At 43.4% G+C, this 20103-nt stretch overlaps 1 protein-coding gene across 1 annotated transcript; it reads left to right on the top strand.

The window, feature by feature from the left end:
- Positions 1-310: 310 nt before the first annotated feature.
- On the top strand, positions 311-14578 carry Wdr73 (WD repeat domain 73). The gene is made up of 8 exons (XM_026388255.2): positions 311-391; positions 1044-1111; positions 1419-1507; positions 3432-3520; positions 4104-4168; positions 9510-9674; positions 9999-10364; positions 12427-14578. The coding sequence occupies exons 1-8, from the start codon at positions 351-353 to the stop codon at positions 12660-12662; spliced, it is 1119 nt and encodes a 372-aa protein (XP_026244040.2). The 5' UTR covers positions 311-350; the 3' UTR covers positions 12663-14578.
- The last annotated feature ends 5525 nt before the right edge of the window (positions 14579-20103 follow it).

Here is a 20103-nt window from a genome sequence, read left to right on the forward strand (position 1 = left end):
ATTATTCATTGTTTATCTGAAATTTCAGTTTAGCCGGATGGTTTTGTAATATTCCTGGCCTTGGGATACTGACCGCCGTTTTCTGGGCTGCAAATACCTAGATCTAAAACAGGTATTTGGTCCGTCCAGCCCTGCTCCGAGCTAACTTCGGAGTCTTTCTTCCCTTTTCCGGGAGCTTTTCCCCAAAGATTTCCCAGCACAGCCCAGCGAGGGCGGGGCGCATGGGCAAGCCAGCTGGGACACCACGGCCCCGCCCGCCAGAGGGAGGCCACGCCCTCTCCTCGCGAGAGGGCCGCGGACGTCCTGGAAGGCTTGGAAGCGGAAGCGGGGTGCCGGAAGCGGCAGTTGCCATGGATCCCGCGGAGGACTGGCTTGTGGAATCCTTGCGCTTGTAAATCGTGAGGGATTGGGAGCTGAGCCTGGGCCTGAAACGCGTCTGGTGGGCGGATGAGTGTGGGTGGAGGCACGTAGGGAATCCTGGTATGAGGGGGACGCGTGGCTGGGTCTATACGGAATGACTCTTCTTGGGCCTCGGCTTTTTTATCTGGAAAAAGGCCCGTTCTGCGTGCTAGTGGTGTTAAGAGCTGTGCCAGTGATGGATAATAATACCAACACAGATGATCAGTTATTTTGCTCCAGCCTCTAGGTTAAACATTGAACATAGATTAACTTATTGGATCTTCACATCAACTTTGGGTGTCCTGGGAGTTCCACAGATGAAAACCGAAGCTCAGGGCCTAGTGTTTGGCCTAGTCCCAGTCACACGGGGTGTAAAATAGGAACTAAGACACAGTCCCTTGGGCTGGGGATGTAGCTCAAGCAGTAACATGCTCGCCTGGCATGCGCAGGGTGCTGGGTTCGACCCTCAGCACCACATAAAAATAAAATAAAGCTGTTGTGTCCGCCGAAAACTGAAAAAAAAAAAAAAAAGACACAGTCTCTTGTCTGCCTGACTCCAGATCCAGGTCCCTAACCACCAAATTCTGTTATTTTTGTCAGCTGTACAGTTCCATGCACCGTGTGATTGTGTCCCTTTTGTGCAGGTACCAGGATTTCCATGCATTCGACCTCTCAGGAGCCACACGAGTCCTTGAATGGATTGGTGACAAAGGTGATAAAACTTGCCTGGCCCTAAAGGAAATGGAATCACATTTCTCAGGCTGAGAGTCAGGGGCTCAGTCTAGAGGGACCCAGGCTACTCTTTTGGGAGCCTGAGGGCCTATTGGTCACTTGTTGAAATTTGGTGCCCCATCAGCATTTACGTTCCTTTTATTAAGACCCTCCATCCCCTGATTCAAGGCTGCACACTGATGGGGAAGGAATTTATCCCTGATTGGGCGGATTTGGCAGGAATTTATAGATCCACCCATTGTCTATAATCTTCCTAATGATTTATCACAGCTGCTGCTTTTTTCCAGGAGTCTTTGTTGCTGGCTATGAAAGCCTGAAAAAAAATGAGATTCTTCATCTGATACTACCTCTCAGACTTTCTGTAAAGGAAAACCAGGTAATTTGAAATATAAGTATATATGTTCATTTTTATTTATTAAGCATTTGAAAACTCCTGTTACACACCAGGTATTGTCCTGGATGCTGGAGAGACACACACACACAATGGTCATGCCCTTACAGTCTACTAGAGGGAGACAAGTTTGAACAGAGATAAGTGTTATAGAATCTCATGTGATTCATAGAGTGCTACTAGAGGAAGAGGTCAGTTTTATTAAAAATAGATTTGGGGGGTGGGGCTATAGCTCACATGCATGAGGCATTGGATTTGACCCTCAGCACCACATAAAAATAAATAAATAAAGACATTTTAAAAAAATAGATTTAGGGCCGGCCAGATGATGCATGCCAATAATCCCAATGGCTTGAGAGGCTGAGACAGGAGGATCACAAGTTGAAAGCCAGCCTCACCAACATCGAGGTGCTAAGCAACTCAGTGAGATGCTGTCTCTAGCTAAAATACAAAATAGGGAGCTTGGGTTGTGGCTCAGTGGTAGAGTGTTCACCTAGCATGTGCAAGGCCCTGAGTTTGATCCTCAGCACTACATAAAAATAAAGGTATTGTGTCCGACTGCAACTAAAAAATAAACATTAAAAAAAATAAAATACAAAATAGGACTCAGGATGTGGCTGAATGGCTAAGTGCCCCTGGGTTCAACCCCTGATACCCACTACCACCACCAAAAAAAATAGATTAGGAAACCATTAGGGTATAGAAAGTAGTTGAAGCCCTTAGAATAGTTTAGATTGCCTAGAATAATATGTACTATAATAGATTAAGAGAAGATAGCTAAGGACAGAACTTCAGGAGACACAGTTAAAGGGACAGGTATAAGAATTGGAACCCACAAGAAATACTAAGGATAGTCTTTAATGTAGGAGGAGTTTCAGAAAAGGTTCAAATGCAAAAGAAGAAAACATGTCAAGAAGAGTCTATAGGGCTGGGGTTGTAGCTCAGTGGTAAAGCATTTGCCTAGTATAGTGAGGCCCTGGGTTTGATCCTCAGCACCAGAAAAAAAACAAATTAATAAAGGTCAAATTCTTTAAAAAAGAATAAAAGTCAATGACTATGTAATGTTACTGTAGAATCATTCAGGTGAGGATTGAAGTTTGTTTATTAGATTGGCAATTGGGAAGATCTTGGTAACCTCTGGCACAGCATTTTAATGATTGTCAGGGCCAAAGACTGAGAGAAAGGAGGAAGTGGAGATGCAGGAAGGGAAGAAATCAGAACAATAACTAGTCAGAAATAGACTTGAAGAGGGAGGATTTCCTAAAGCCAGAAGTGTTAGCAGAGTTACAACCTGAGGAGAAGTAGCTCTTGAAGAGGGAGAGAATGTAGATGTAGGAGTGAGGGAATAACAGGAAAAATGATCCTAACCTCCAGTGATAGAAAAAGATCCTGCTTCCCCAAAATGGGAAGGGTGAGGCATACAGTTAAATAACTGAAAGGCCATGTAGGAACAGGAATTTGAAACTGTTTGTTTCTGAATAAACAAATTTATTTGTTTGTTTGTTTTTGCAATACTGGGGATTGAACCCAGGGCCTTGTACATGCTCTACAACTGAGCTACACCCTTAGTCCTTTAAAATTCTTTAATAAGAAACCAAGTTATCTTACAGGGTAACCATGGCATAGTTAAACTGAAGGTTTAGAATAGATGACAGGGTAGACAGGAACCTATAAAGGGATTATTAAGACCAGGAGAGGCTGAGTCTCAGGCAACCATAGTCCAGTGTTTCTCACAGTAGCCTGAAGACCACCTGTATCCAAGCTATTAAGGTTGCTGGCTAAAATGCAAATTCCTGGGCCCATTCCCAGACTGATTGTATTAGAATTTCAAGAGGTAAAGCTCAGAAAAATGCCAAGTGTTCCTTTGAAGAGCAGACTGTATCTGATTGGCCAACCCTTTGTATTTTAGGGCTTATTCCCAGAAAGAGATTTTAAATTGCGCCATGGCGGATTTTCAGACGGACCTGTCTTTGATCTAAAGCATGTGCCAGATACCAGGTATAGTCAGTTCTATGACTCAGACCTTCCATTTCAAGATGGGATGGCTGAAAATACCCAGGGGTGTCCTGCTTTTTTATTGCCTCCTCAGCTCTAACTGCACACAGACATGTAAATGTGCACACAGATCTAGAACATAAAACCATTATCTCCATACCTACTTTGATTGATGTAACCACCAGGTCACTGGAATTGCTCTAGGGACTAGATAGATACAGGATAAAAAGGATGCTCTTAATCTTTCAGAGAACTGATGTATTAGATAGTTTGTGTAACTAGCTCAGTTAGAGGAAGCTAAGTCTGTAGGTCAGAGTTGTGTATTCAGGCTCCTCATTGGTGTCCTCTCTAGATGGCTGAGCCTGAGCTCAGTCCCATGGCTCTCTATGAGCTGTGGGCCCATCCCTAAAGCAGAGCAAGCTGCTCATCTGTTAAATAAGGATGGATAGTTTTGATCCTGCAGTACAAATTTTTGTTATGGGAGGTGAACAGATCCTAAGCTATGTGGACTGGAAAGGGGAAAGCTGTTGGGGTTTGGGGAGGAGCTCCCCACTATCTGGACTGATTTTCTATCTATCCTGAATAGGTTGCTGGTGACCAGTGGCCTTCCAGGTTGTTATCTGCAGGTGTGGCAGTTTGCAGAAGACAGTGGTGAGTGAATTTCACTTGGTGGAGGTTGAGGTTTAAGGAAAGTATGTGACTTACACACTCCTGCCCCCTACTCTTGAGTCAGGAAATATGTAGACTCTGAGTCAGGGGCAGGAGAATATAGAATCTACTTTTATGGTGGCAAAAAGACAAATTAGCAACCACAGCATGGCAGACAAGCCCCAAACGAATCTTCCCTGAACTTACTCCAAGAGTTGAGTTTACCCAACCCAGCCATAGATGGACTGCCCAGAGAACCACAGGCCTCTCCATTAAGCAAGACGGAGGCCAGGGCAGAACTAGGGCTAATCCGAAGTGCTTTCCTCTTGGAGGAGGAGGATGGGAGAGAGAGAGAAAAAAAGAAGTTATTTCTCTCTACAACATGTTCCCTGGGAAGGAAAATAGCTAATGAGCAAGGTTGACTAGCCAGTTTTCTTCTCAGAGAAGTCACTCTGCTTCCTATCCATTCTGGAAGTGGAAGGAAGTTCCCTCATGGGGAACAGGCTTCCCTCCAGCTGTGGAGATTTGCAGGTCCTCTGTCAGGCAGGCACCAGAGCGGGCAGCCTTCTGACCTGATTTAGTCCCCTCCCTCCCTCCTCCAGTGTCCATCAGCATTAAAGTGTGTGTGCCCCCTGTTGCCTCAGTTGGAAGCTTCCCAGAAGTAGCCTGGTGGCTGCTGGTCCTTCCCCAGGCTTCACTGCTGCAGAAAAGTACTCTTGTGTTTATTGCTTTCTGAGGTCACTGGCCCTGTGGGCTATCTTTATTGTTTTCCTTGTCACCTGTCCTATGCTATAGTTTTTACTTGTTTATATCACTTAGCAGTTGTAGTGGTTTATTTTTTTAAATAATTTTATTGAGGTATATTTTACCTGTCATTTAATTCACACATTTTGAGTGTACAGTTCAGGGATGTTTTTAAAATACATATTGTAGCCATCACTTATAAATTCATTTTAGAATACTTTCATGACCCCAGTAATACTTTCATGGAATATACTGTTAATCCTCGTTCCCATATATTAGATTTGCCTTTTCTGGAAATATCGTATCAATGGGAACATATATGTGGCATCTTTCTCTTAATCCTTTTAAAGTCCATCCATGTTATAGTGTGTATCAGTAGTTTGTTCCTTTTTATGACTGAATTGTATTCCATTATGGCTGTATGGATGTATCTCACATTTTGTCTACCAGTTATTGGATCCAATTTTGGGCTATTATGAATAATGCAGATAAGAACATTAATATACAAATCTTCATGTGGACAAATGTGTCTTAGGTGTCTTGGGTAGACACCTAAGAATGAAATTGCTGTGTCATATGGTAAATTTATGTTTGCTTTTTTAAGGAAACTTTCAAAATTTTCCAAAATGGCTTTATTTATATTCCCACCACAGTGTATAAGAGTCCACATTTTTCCATGTCTTCATCAACATTTGTCACTGTCTTTTTGTGTCCTTGTGGTTTTCATTTGCATTTCCATAATGACTAATAATGTTGAGTATCTTCTCATGTGCTCATTAACCATTCGTTTATCTTGCAAAATGCCTATTTTTTATTGGGTTGTTGGTCTTTGGTCCTTGTACATTCTAGATACAAATTCTTCATTTGGTATACTTTGCTAATATTTTTTCAAAGTCTGTTATTTGTCTTTTCAAGGTATCCTTTGAAGCATAAAAGCTTTAAATTTTGATAAGGTCCAGTTTATCCATGGTTTTTTGTTGTTGCACGGGGATCCTGAACTATTTTTTCATAGCTACGAAGTCTTTACCTAATTCATAAATTTTTCTCCTATATTTTTCCCAAAAGTCTTGTTATTAGGTTCAACATTTGAATCTATGATCCATTTTTAGTCAATTTTTGTGTATAATGTGAGGTAAGGATCTAAGTTATTCTTTTTGCATGTGGATTTTCAATTGTTCTCACACTAATTGTTGAAAAATCCATCCTTTCTCCATTAATTTGTCATGGCACCTTTGTTGAAAATCAGTTTACCATAAATACAAAGATTTAGTTCTGGACTCTGGGTGCTGTTCCATTGATTTATGTGTCCAAACTTATGCCAGGAATTTACAGTTTTTTTTTTATCTTTTCCCCAAAATAGTCTAGCAAGGTTTTAAAGACAAGAGAGAAGGAGTCTTACTAATCATTTGATAGTGCTTGAGTACTGGTGTCTCATAGAGTCTGTAGTGTAGACCTAGGAGAGTTAACAGGTCAAGGGGACTTATTCTGACACTAAAGTGTGTAGAAAGTCAGAGTCATTATCCTCTAGATATTAGTGCAAGAATTTTCCAGAGCTGAGGGAAGACTTTGCTATTTTTCTAGAAGCTTTCATGTTATCTTGGTAAGTTTTCTGAAGTCTGCTGTTGACCCACAGCCCCAAGGCTGATTTTGTGAGCAATGCAGAACAAGCTAATAGAGGCATTGCTCACTAGACTCACCAGACCGCTGTATATATCAACATGCAGTTTTCTTAGTTTACAATGAAAAAGCAGTTATCACTAAAATATTTTATGGACTATTCTATTTTATAACAAGCTTTGCTTAGAGAAGATATAGCCTATTCAGAGTCTGCATGATAAACGCAGTGAGAACAAGAGAAGTCAGCTCTTGAGATTTCCAAATTGCTTTTTCATAAGACAGACAACTTGTGAACACGTTGCTGCCTGAGCTTTATGCTGCCCCCGCCCTTGGAGCCAAAGCCTCTTCTCTCAGCTCTGGGGATGTAGAAACCATTGAGTTGGATGATTACAGTGCTAAGGGTCTCAGCTGAATGTCACTTGTTCATCCCATTTGAAACTTAAATATGCAGCCAGGCCTGGTGGTGTACTCCTGTACTACCAGCAGCTTAGGAGGCTGAGACAAGAGGATCACAAGTTCCAGACCAGCCTCAGCAACTTAGGGAGGCCCTAAGCAACTTAGCAAGACCCTCTCTCAAAATAAAAAATAAAAAGGACTGGGGATGTGACTCAGTGATTAGGCACCCCTGGGTGAAGTCTCCAGTACCCAAATTTAAAAAATAAAGAAACTTATTCATGGTGTGGCTTCTCTTCTGAACAGGCCCAGTATTTCTTTACGTCTGACTCAACAGCCCCCTCTCATGGACACCAATTTTCTTTACTTGTATTATCACACTTGCTCATGATTGCAGGTCTGGGAGCTGCCCTGATTCCTAAGGGCCTTTGCCTGCCTCTTCTCTGATGCTTTCTGTGTTGGTTCTTAGAAACAACCTGCCTTTTCTTTCCAAGTTCTTGGAGGTACTTCCCTGTCTTGCCTTCATTTGGAATAGTTTGTCTTTTTAGTTGGGGCTAGTTTGGTAAATTTGGTGTAGATTTCCTAGGAGAGGGCACTATACCACTGACTGGAGAAGAAGACCTATGGGATGGAAACCAAGGCCTGGTGCATGCTAGGCTAGCACCCCAACAGAGGTATATCCCCCAGCCCCTCTGATTTCTTACTATAATTATAGAGCAGCTTCCTAGTCAGGAGGTCCCTTAAGCCTTTGTTTTCCACGGAATCTTTGAAATAGATCTCCTTCCTTCCAGAGAGGAGAGATCATAGCTGAGAACCATCCTCTGGCTTAGAGTAGTAGGTTCTGGGAGAATTGTCCAGACTCTTCTGAATCTGTGGAAGGGGAAGAAGGGACTGATTTAAATGTGACCCAAGAGAGTCAGGCAGGCTCTGGCCAGATGGCTTGAACTACAGCACTCCCTAGAGACAAACTCTGGCCCTAAGGCCCAGCTGTTGTGTCTGTGACAAACCCCCACCGCTCATGTGGTTGGAACAGTTAGATTCAGCCAGTCTGATTAAGTGCACTGAGAGGCCTGTGGGCCCTGGGAGCAGTACTGGAAGGCCCTCTGAGTACTAACCCAGCCCATGTAGGTCCCTCTGGGCATGTCCTTTGTGGGAACTGTTATGAGGGAACTCGTGACCACACATTGGCTTGATGAACTATGTGAGTATCCTCATATCTATTCTTCCCTCATCATTCTGATTTATGCCTCTCCTTCAGAGTTGAAAAAATACACAGATGTTCATTTTCTTCAAAGAATGTAGAAACTGGGTTGGGGGTGTGGCTTAGTGGTAGAGAATTTGTCTAGCATGTGCTAGGCCCTGAATTCAGTCCCCAATACCAGGGGGTGGAAACAGCCAGACACAACGGTACACACTTGTAATCCCAGCTACTTAGGAGGCTGAGACAGGAGTATTGCAAGTTCAAGGCCAGCCTCTGCAACTTAGCAAGACCCTGTCTCAAAATAGAAAGGTCTGGGGATGTAGCTCAGTGGTAGAGCGCCCCTGGATTCAATCCCCAATACTGCAAGGGGAAAAAAAAGAGAAGATTCAAATGATACAGAATGCAGAAAAGAGAACTGGCCTGCTAACCAAGCAGGTGGAAACAAAACTAAAACTTGTTTCTACTTGAGGTCCAATATGTCTTTGTTCCATTTACTTTTTTTAAAAAATGTGGTCTTTCTTATTGTCTAGTTTACATTTTAAATCAGTGATATCTGCAGTGTAACATTTACTTGCTAGATTTTTAACAAGTTGTTTCAGGTCATGGGCTATGTTTTTAAAAGAAATAATACTAGCTCATTAACTCTGTACCTATTACTTTTCACCAAAGGTGTAAGTGACAACAGTAGTGAATGTTCATTCCTTTTCCTCTATTTGCTCTCTACCAAATTATAAAAAGCAAGAACTGATTGTGGAGTTTTGAGATTACAGTGACTCATAATTTCCCATTTGCAAAAATAATTCATATGATAAGTTATAAAGAAATTAAAGTGATTCTGACTATTTGAAAAATGTAAATATAACCCAGAGTGATTATGTCTCAACATTCTCACACTGTCAGTTCTTTCCTCCTTTTGTATTTTTTACTTTGAGGTAAGGTCTCCCTAAGTTACCAAGGCTGGCCTCAAACTTACCATCCTCTTGCCTCAGCTTCCCAAGTTGCTGAGATTACAGGTGTATGCCACTGTACCCAGCTTCCCTTTCTTTATTAACCACCTTTTTTGGGGGGGTGAGTGGGTACCAGGGATTGAACTCAGGGGCACTCAACCACTGAGCCACATCCCCAGCCCTATTTTGTATTTTATTTAGAGACAGGGTCTAAGGGTCAATGCTGAGTTGCTCAGCACCTCACCATTGCTGAGGCTGGGTTTGAACTCACTGTCCTCCTGTCTCAGCCTCCTGAGCTGTTGGGATTACAGGTATGTGACACTTTGCCCAGCTCTTTCTTGACCTTCTCAATGTCCAGGATAAGATGGCTGGCCTATGCTATGTCATTTTTCAAAACCGTCATTAACATTCTGAGCTTTCATTACTTCCCTTTTCCTCCTAGATGTCATTAAGGCTGTCAGCACCATTGCAGTTCATGAAAAAGAGGGAAACCTCTGGCCTAGAGTGGATGTCTTCTCCTCAATGGTTCCTGGAGTCCTCCATGGGGCACGGCTCAGTGATCTGAAGATTGTGGATCTGGAATCCCAGAAGGTCATGTACAGCTCAGGTACTGCAGTAGTTCACCTCTTGCTGGCTCTTTCAGCCAACATCTGGCCTTCGTCCCAACTCGGCATGTTTGAAACCTAATGTAAACTGTCCGTTCCATGTGCTGGAGAAACTTGCTGAATAAGAGATAGGCTCTGGCCTTGAAGGGCTCCCATTCTGGGGTGGGGAGGGGCAGTCCCAGGGACCAGCAACCACCCAGTGAAGCAGACTATGGCAAGATGAGTGGAAGGAGGGGAATGATTCATTTTGCTTAGGACTGTTGTGACCAGCAAGCCCTGCCAAATTGCCTGACCTGTCTAATTCTTCTTTGCCTTTGGTCTTCCAGACATCAGTGACAGTGAGGAGCTGAGTAGCCTGCAGGTCCTAGATGCAAACACCTTTGCTTTCTGCTGCACCTCTGGTCATCTGGGGCTTGTCGATACCCGCCAGAAGTGGGCACCATTGGAGAATATCAGCCTGAACCCTGGGTCTGGTGGAGAGAGATGGTGTGCAAAAGTTAGGGGCATGGGCCAAGGCCCAGGATCCTATATTGCAAGCCTTGGCTCAGAGGGGCAGCTCCGACTTCTTGACGCCCGGGATCTCTGCCATCCTGTCAGCTCAGTCCAGTGCCCAGTGTCCGCACCTAGCCCCAACCCAGAGTTGCTGCGAGTAACGTGGGCCCCAGCCCTGGACAACTGCTTAGCCATTTCAGGTACTGCTGAACAGGCTCTCATGTCTTATTAGATCTCTCTTTTCCTGAGGATGATGGAGTGCTCAGGAAGAAGACTGCAGCCCCACAATCAATCTGGTTCCAAAAGAATCTGGCTCCAAAAGTTAGAAGTTTCCCAAGAGAGCTCCAGATTAACTCTTCAGGTTCCTCAGTGGTAGGCCCTTCCCTGCCCTGGCCTCTAAACTTCCATGCACAAACACCAGCCTCTCCAAGCCTAGCAGGGATTCAGATTTCTGGTCAGTTGAGAGAAATGCAGATAGTAAAATGCTGGGATAGCCATGAAGCTGTACCAGAAAGGGGACAGGATTTCTTTTTTTGTTTTGTTTTGTTTTAATTAGTTACATATGACAGTACAATGACCTTGACGTATCATATATTTGAATCAGATGGGGTATAATATCTCATTTTCCTGAGTATACAGGTTGCAGAATCACATTGGTCATGCATTCACATATATACACACAGTAATAATAATGTCTGTTTCATTCTACTATCCTTCCTATCCCCCCAACCCCTCCCCTCCCCTCCCTTCACTTCTCTCTACCTAATCTAAGGTAACACTATTTTTTTTTCCTCACATCTTCATACATGTATTTTGTATAACAATGAGGGTCTCTTTCCACCATCCATGCAATTCCCTTTCTCCCTCCCTTTCCCTCCCACCCCTCTTCACTATGTAGAGGTAATCTTCTTCTCATGCTCTTCTTCTCTTCCCCATTTTGAGTCACCCCCTTATATCAGAGAAGACATTCGGCATTTGTTTTTTGGGGATTGGCTAACTTCACTTAGCATAATCTGCTCTAATGCCATCCATTTCCCTGCAAATGCCATGATCTTATTATTTTTTAGTGCTGAGTAATATTCCATTGTGTATATATGCCACATTTTTTTTTATCCATTCATCCATTGAAGGGCATCTAGGTTGGCTCCAAAGTCCAGCCATTGTGAATTGTGCTGCTATAAACATTGATGTGGCTGTGTCCCTGTAGTATGCTGTTTTTAGGTCTTTTGGGTATAGTCTGAGAAGAGGAATAGCTGGGTCAAATGGTCATTCCATTCCCAGTTTTCCAAAGAATCTCCACACTGCTTTCCAAATTGGCTGCACCAATTTGCAATACCACCAGCAGTGTATGAGTGTAGGGACAGGATTTCAAGGATGCTTCTCAACCTACTTTCATTTTGAGTTGTGCAAGCCAGCCAGGTCAAGCTCATGGGCCTGGTGGAATCTAGTTGCATGGAGTATGGAATGAGGGCAGTAGATGCCAATGGGGAGGATCCATTGTGGGGGAGGGCCTGAAAGAATAGAAGAGAGCAAGGAAAGAAAGCGCCAGGATTCATAAAGAGCAGAAGAAAAGAACCAGGCTCTGTGGAGGGAACAGGAAGATGGCAGGATAGCGTGAGTGCAGATGTAATTCAATTTTGGTGGACGTGAGGGTGTTCCTCTCTTTTTTTTTTTTTTTTTTTTTTAAGAGAGAGTGAGAGAGGGAGAGAGAGAAAGAGAGAATTTTTTAATATTTATTTATTTTTTTTAGTTATCAGCGGACACAACATCTTTGTATGTGGTGCTGAGAATCAAACCCGGGCCGCACGCATGTAAGGCGAGCGCGCTACCGCTTGAGCCACATCCCCAGCCCGGTGTTCCTCTCTTAGGGCTTCTTCTACTTCCCTCTTTAAGGCCATTTGCTGAGAGGGACAAGCATGGGATAGATTGGAATTTGGGACAAGTTAGAAAGGTTTGATAAGTCTCTTAAGCCTCCATTTCCTGCGGAAAATAGTCCCTACTTCAAATGGTTGTAAGGATTAAGAGATAGGGCATGTCCAGGATCAGCCCTGGACCTGGTCTGTAACAGGTGAACCACAGATGATCATGGCGACATGCCCGGGAGGCCAGCACTGGGCAGAAGTCACATTTCCAGTAGTTGGCTTTTAAGTATCTTGCTACTACTATGTGAGAACTCATCCTTAGCCTGTTTTGGTGCCATTGAGCAAATGGCATTGTTTTAGGGATTCAGGGTTGATGCTCCTTTTCTATATTCTTCCTCAGGTTTTGATGGGACTGTTCAGGTCTATGATGTCACAACTTGGGATGGAACAGGGATCCAGGTGGAACCTCTCTTCACTCACAGAGGTCACCTCTTCCACGATGAAAACAAAATGGATACTGCTCCACAGGTTACCACCCACACCTGGCACCCCTGCAAACCAAGGACTTTGTTATCAGCAGCAAGTGATGCCTCCCTGCACGTGTGGGACTGGGTGGACCTCTGTGCTTCCTGCTGACACCAGCATCGTCCTGCCTTGGCCATTAGGAAGAGAAGGAGATGCTGGAGTGGCAGGCGCACTGATTCAGTTCTTGAGTGACTACAGATCCCTGCTACCAGCTGTATGGCCTTGGCAAGTCAGTCTGTCTCTTGCCCCCAGTTTTCTTTTCTGTAAAATGAGGAAAGAAATAACTACCTTGCTGGGACTGGTGGCAAACACCTGTAATCCTAGATGCTCGGGTGGCTGAGGCAGTAGGACACAAGTTCAAAGCCAGCCTCAGCAACTTAGCAAGGCCCTAAGAACTTAGTGAAATCCTGTCTCAAAATAAAAAATTAAAAAGAGCTGGGGATGTGGCTCAGTGGTTAAGCTTCTCTGGGTTCAATCCCTGGTACCAAAAAAAAAAAAAGACTACCTTGCGGGGTTATTGGGAAAGTTAAAAGTGACATAAAGAATAGTTTTTGTAGGACACATGGCACAATAAATTACCTGGTAGCTGAGGGCTCCACTTTCCCCAGTGTGAAGTGGCAGTGTTTTGTCCCTCCCTTCTTCACAGTATCAGAGTAAAAATCAGAAGAGCTTGTGGATGTAATTGTGTTATGTGAACTTTTTTAACAGAAAAAAAAAAATGTATTAGGGCAAGTGAACATGAAGAAACATCAACCCCAGTAGAAATTAAGAAAAGATTGTGCCATTTTTTGCCTGTCAGATTGCCAAATATCAAAGCCTTATTGCTTTGAGCAGCTGATGGAGGTTCTGTGGTACTCTGAAGGGCGCAGGAGAGGCAGGGTCTTCATTCCTGCTGTATACTGTACCTTGTGCATTTGAACCAGAACGCATACATCCAGCTCCCTATTAAAGGGCAGTTACATTTTCCTCATCTTTTCTTATTGTGTGATGAACAGCTTTTGTTCCCATAAATAATATGTTTTTAGGATAAATTTGTAAAAAATAAAATTGCTGTGGCAGAGAATATATGCATATTGAACCACTGCCAAGGTGCCCTCCTTAGAGAGTATGTCATTTTCCCCCAAACATTGATGCCTCTCTCCCTCATCCTTGCTAACAAAAGTCTATTAGTGGATTTTGACCTTTGCCAGTCTGATGAATGAAAAGTCATTACTCATAGCCTTAGTATGCATTTCTCTTGAGAAGTTGGTACTCTTCAGCCAGACATGGTGGTGTGTGCCTATAACCCCAGTGACTTGGGAGGCTGAGGCAATAGGATCATGAGTAGTTCAAAGCCAGCCTCAGCAACTTAGCAAGACCTGTCTCTAAATAAAAAATAAAAAGGGCGGGGGAGGGGCCAGGGTTGTGGCTCAGAGGCAGAACTTCCCTCTCACATGTGAGGCACTGTGTTCAATCCTTAGCAACACATAAAAATAAATCAACAAAGTAAAGATTTTAAAAAAAGGTGAGGGATATGGCTCAGTGGTTAAAACTAATGGGTTCAATCCCAAGCCAAAGTGTGAAAATAGTTGTTTGTGCTCAGCACCAACCACAACACAAGAAGTTCAAACAGATCCTAGCTGTCTCCTTGTCCCTCACTAGAACACAGCCTTCCCCGGGGTGGTACTTTCTATGCTATTCCCCAGGGGAATCCACATGAGGGGCATTTCCTTTTGGGGGCTCCACAAACATTTCTGTTTGGGGATCCATAGCAAATATTAAAGTTATATGCATCTCCCTGTTGTATACAATATCTCACTGTTGCATTTATTAAAGGGTTTTTTTATGAATTTTGCTTTTGAAGTTATGTGGGAAGCCATTTTCTCACGTGATTGGGCACCTCCCGGATTGGGTGTGAGGCGTTCTGGCCAAACTGTGTCGGAGCTATCCCCACCCTCTCCAGGTGCGAGAGTCTGTCCATGTGGGGGTGTGACTGACCACTGACCCTGACCTTGAAATGCTGCCCCCCTCGACCTTCATTGGATGGAATTTTCCCCTGAATTTCTTAATTTCTTGTTCCCCAATAAAAGGCCACTCCCTGGTGTTCGTTCTCTCTCTCTCTCTCTCTCTCTCTCTCTCTCTCTCTCTCTCTCTCTCTCTCTCTCTCTCTCTCCTGCTAGTCCTGAGTAAGGTGAGAGCCAGAGAGGGGAGAGCTGTCTCCGGACCTGGTCATAGAAAAAGGTAATTGAGTCTGTGTTTTATTTTGATCTCACTAGTTAACTTCTATGTCACGAACCTCTTTAATGAAACTAGCATGCTGGTCGCCTGGTGGAAAGTTAGTTTATTATTAGTCACAATTTGGATTTTGTTTTTGTGTGTGCACACTCGTGTGTGTGCGTGCATACCATGTTGCACTGGAATGAAACCCCAGGCTGGTTTATGCTAAACAAGTGCCTTTCTTCCTCTGCTTATAAGGCCACCAGTCCTACTGGATTAGAGCCTTATCCTGGTGGCTTCATTTAACCTTAATTACCTCCATAAAACCCCATCTCCAAATGCAGTCACACTGGGGGTTGATTCTTCAACATACCAGTTTAAGTGAGGGGGGCACAACAGTCCATAGCACTGGGAATTTTTTTTCCTCAGCAGTTACTAGGGATTGAACCTGGGGCCTCACTCATGCCAGGCAATTGCTTTTCCACTAAACTACATCTCCAACCTCCTAACATGTATTTTTAAAAGAAATATATTCTTTTTTGAGACAAAATCTTGTTATGTTACCCAGGCTATCTTCCAACTTGGAAATTCAAGTGACCCTCCAACCTCAACCTCCTGAGTAGCTCAGGCTACAGGAATATGCCACCATGTACAGTTCAGAAATGAATTTTTTGATTACTTAATTTAACAATGAAGTTGATGGAATATTACATTTTGGGGACATTTAAATTTTTCAATTTCAACATGTGATCATTCTTAACCATTTCCTGAAGCCGCCTCAATCATTCCTCCCTCCTCCTAAGAATTGATCCTGTAGCTCTCTTTCTAGCTGTGTGTACAGTGACATTACACTGACAGCTTGAAATTGGCCATGGCAGAAATATTTACATGTCAGAAATTGGCAAATATTATAAAGCAGAGCTTTTTGTTTTTCCCTCAGAGATTTGAATTACCAGCATGCCACTGACTAAGCTATAGAATCTCACCAAGTAAAATCACAAGTGAGTAATTTAGAAAATAGTAGAATTGCTGCCTGAATTTAAAAGCTGCTTTGCAGAAGTGTATTGACAAAATGTGTATCAGTCATGGTCTGGTCAGGAAGACTGAACCCACACTAAGTAATTTAGTTGAGAGAATTTAAATTTAGTGATGAGGTATCTGAAAGAGGAAGCAAAGCGAGGCACTCTGAGTGAGCAATGGCAGGAAGTTGCCATACAAGGATAAAAAGAGGTGGTGGATGTGGCCAGAACCCAAGGTTTGGCCTCCTGGTGACAAACGGCAGAACCCTATCTGTCCAGAGCTGGGGTCATGGGGCAGGGGGCTGCATCAAAGGTGCTAAAACTGCAGAGGAGACATCTGAGGACTACAAGAAGTACAGAGTCACCTGGCTTCTCTCCTTCCCCTTCAATATCCTGCTAGTGCTATTGGTCAAACCTACATGGAGCTTATTGGCAAGGGACTTCTGGGAGGGTAGTGAGCAGGAGACGGTCCCCTGCAGTACAAAACAGAGCTGGAGAAGGACCCAGAATGAATCTGAGGAGAAAAGACAAATGACTAGTACCACATTCAAACCTCAACAACCAAGAAAAAGGAAGGACCAAAGGTGTCGCACTGGTTATGTGCTTGCCTAACGTACACAAGGCCCTGGGTTCTATCCCTGGCACTACAAAAGAAAGGGAAAAAAAAATGTGTGGAACTTTGGGTTTGATCCACAATACCACACACACAACAAAGTAGAAAATAGAACAAGGATTTTAAGAATGTGTATAATTACATATTAATTCAGAGATTAATTTATTATAAATTTTTGGCAGGAAATCAGAATTATCCAATACTCAAGAAAGGACAATCATTCCAGGGATACATCAAAGGGGATATTGAGGGCTAGGGGTGTAGCTCAGGGTTAAAGCACATGTTTAGCACATGTGAAGCCTGGGTAATATCCCCAGCACTGAACCAGACGAATCCCAAGTTCAAAACCAGCCTCAGCAATTTAGCAAGGCGGCCCTAAGCAATTTAGCAATACCTTGTGTCAAAATAAAACCTAAAAGAGGCTAAGGATAGCCTTGAGTAAGTTCCTGCTCTTTGACAACTCTGCCCAGCCCTGCCCTGCCCCACCCCAAGTTCTTTGGCTGGTTCTAATCTTATTTATTTATTTGTTTGTTTGTTTGTTTGTTTATTTATTTATTTATTTTTGGTACTGGGAATTGAACTCAGGGGCACTCAACCACTGAGCCACATCTCCAGCCCTATTTTGTATTTAGAGACAGGATCTCACTGAGTTGCTTAGCATCTCACTAAATTGCTTAGCACCTCACTAAATTGCTGAGGCTGACTTTGAACTGATACTCTCAGCCTCCGGAGCCACTGGGATTACAGACGTGGGCCACCTCCAGGCTCCTAGTTCCAATCTTATCTGACCACCTACAGTGACTCTTTGCATTCACTCTTTGCCCTGCGTTCAGCTCTCTAAACCTCTGTGGCTACCTTAACCCTTTCCTAGCCTTTCTGTAATGCAAACACACTCACACACATAAAATTGTGTAAAGTGTGATTTGTGACTTGAGTGTTACAGATACTAGTAATTAAAATTGTAATAAAAGAACCTGGGGGCTGGGGCTGTAGCTCAGCGACAGAGTGCTTGCCTAGCATGCATGAGGCACTGTGTTTTATCCTCAGCACCACATAAAAATAAACAAAATAAAGGCATTCTGTCCATCTACAACCCCAAAACAAAAATTAAAAACAAAACCTGGGCTGGGCATGGTAGGGCATGCCTGTAATCTCAGTGGAGACTGAGATAGGAGGATCACAAGTTCAAAGCCAGCTTCAGGGGCTGGGGATGTGGCTCAAGCGGTAGCGCGCTTGCCTGGCATGCGTGCGGCCCGGGTTCGATCCTCAGCAGCACCACATACCAATAAAGATGTTGTGTCCACCGAGAACTAAAAAATAAATATTAAAAAAAAATTCTCTCTTTCTCACTCTCTCTCCTCTCTCACTCTCTCTTTAAAAAAAAAAAAAAAAAAAAGCCAGCTTCAGCAACTTAGGCTCTAAGTAATTTAGTGAGACCCTAACTCAAGATAAAACAAAAAAAAAAAGTGTGGGGGGGGCTGGAATTGTGGCGCGGTGGCAGAGCACTTGCCTAGTATGTGTGAGGCACTGGGTTCGATTCTCAGCACCATGTATCAATAAATAAAATAAAGGCCCATTGACAATTTTAAAAATATATTTTTTTAAAAAAGGGGGGGCTAGCGATGTAGCTCAGTGGTTAAGTACTCCTGGATTCAATCCCTAGTACCAAAAAAAAAAAAAAAAAAAAAAAAAAAGAACCTGTGATTGCCTGGCTTAAGACTACCAGCTGACCCACAAGTCTTCTGAGAACTGCCACTGGTGAGAGTGGTCTAGCCTGTGAGTTACTGTTATGAATTTAATGTTATGGAAAGGCACAAACGCGCATGCTCACAACAGGTTTTCTCAGCAATTCTAGGAAGATGCCCCAGAGAATCCTTAAAGGAACCAAAAAAAAAAAAAAAAAAACAATAAATCATTCACAATGATGTCAACACAGGATTCCAGTCCAGCTGCAAGCTGGGATAGAGGAGGCAGCAGCATATAAATGAGAGAAACTTCAGGAACTGTTTCGGTCTCACAAAATTTCAAGGTAATTTAATAGAAAAACTAGGCAGCAATTTGAAGGGAGTGAAAGAGGAAGGCACAAGAAATCCAGCAAGCTGCCATGTAGCGACAATAATTCAGCTTGGGGTATTTCTTGCAGGTGTGTGTGTTCATAAGGAAGTTCTAGAATAGAACAAGTTTAGGTAAAGAAGGATGTCATCAGGGGAGGGGCAGGTTGGGGCTTATACAGGGAGTGAGGGGTGTTCTTAAAGGCCCCATCTCCAGGGGCTAGGCCCAAATTCCCTTCCTTAGAACTGCCTCTCACACAAACCCTCTAAAGGGATGTGTTAGTCCACCTGGCCAGAACTGCTTGCATCAGGGTTGGACATCTGACATCTTTAACTCACTAGGATGTGAGTTAAAGAGCTGAAGTAAATGCCAAGATCAGCTGCACTGTTCTGAGCGAGCTAAGCCACTAACATAGACCCAACACGTTTGTGTCTATCATGTCAGAATTTATTCAATAACAACACATTCACAAGCTACAACACTTTCATAGGTTGCAGTTCACCACGTACTCATGTGTCACTTGGTAGTCACAAGCCAGGCAATCACAGGTTCTCTTATTCCAATTTTAATTGCTAATATCTATAACACTCAAGTTACACATCACACACACAACAATAGATAAAAGTAAGAAAAGGCTAAGGAGGTGTTAAAGTGGCCCCAGGGCTCAGGAGGAGAGCCCAGGAGAGCTGACACAAATGCAAAAGAATCACTGCAGGTGGTCAGATAATGTCAGGAACCAACCAAAGAAATTGTTCAGTGGCAGAGCTGGAGGTGAGAGGCATTTCAAAACAGCATGTGGTTTCAAAATGGACCACAACAAGCAGGGAGAGCAAGCTAAGCTGAAACCCAGGGAGAGTCCAGAATTTTGGAGACTTGACCTTGTTGTGACCTTGTGACTCTTTCAAGGGGAACTTGTGACTTGTTCACCTGATGTCAAGGTGTGCTGCTACAAACAGTCTTGGGATGCTTCTCCTTTTATGTGTTCCAGGTGAGGGGGCTACTTCATTAGTGGTCTGGTGCATTTGATAAGCTCACAGGCCTATTTTTTTTGATACGGGTTTAATACTCCCATGCATCTATATGCTTCTGATTTAAATTTGTAAGTTCACAGGTGGTTTGTTGGTTGGTTTTGGGCTGTTTTTTTGTTTTGTTTTGTTGTTGTTGGTGGTGGTGGTGGTGTTTTTGGTACCAGGGATTGAACCCAGGGATGCTCAACCATTGAGCCACATCCCCAGCCCTTTTTATATTTTGTTCTGAGACAGGGTCTTGATAAATTGCTGGCTTTGAACTCACCGTCCCCTTGCCTGAGCCTCCTGAGCCTCCTGAGCCTCTGGGATTACAGGTGTGCACCACCACGCCTGACTACGGGTGGCCATTTTTAATAGCACAATTAATTTATCAGTTTGTGCCTATGACTGTGCTGTGCAGACAGTGCTGGGTATTGCAGCCAGGTGTCATATTGCTAGGCGAGTGCTCTACCACTCAGCTACCTTCACAGTCCTGTTGGTGGTTGTTTACTTATACAACATGTAGAGGCATTCTACCTTAGCACTTGTACTCAAAATGAAGTAACTCAGGGCTGGGGATGTAGCTCAGTGATACAGCACTTGCCTAGCATGATATATGAAGCGCTAGGTTCAATTCCCAGCAACACCACAGAAAAAGAAAAATG

Source organism: Urocitellus parryii, chromosome 6 (assembly GCF_045843805.1).
Source record: "Urocitellus parryii isolate mUroPar1 chromosome 6, mUroPar1.hap1, whole genome shotgun sequence".
Lineage (NCBI taxonomy): Eukaryota > Metazoa > Chordata > Mammalia > Rodentia > Sciuridae > Urocitellus > Urocitellus parryii.

Excerpts from the sequence above, each read along its gene's own strand:
- Wdr73 (XM_026388255.2), top strand. The coding sequence starts at position 351 with ATGGATCCCGCGGAGGACTGGCTTGTGGAATCCTTGCGCTT. Across the intron at positions 392-1,043 it reads CTTGTGGAATCCTTGCGCTT|GTACCAGGATTTCCATGCAT; the intron begins GTAAATCGTGAG and ends CCTTTTGTGCAG. Across the intron at positions 3,521-4,103 it reads AAGCATGTGCCAGATACCAG|GTTGCTGGTGACCAGTGGCC; the intron begins GTATAGTCAGTT and ends TATCCTGAATAG.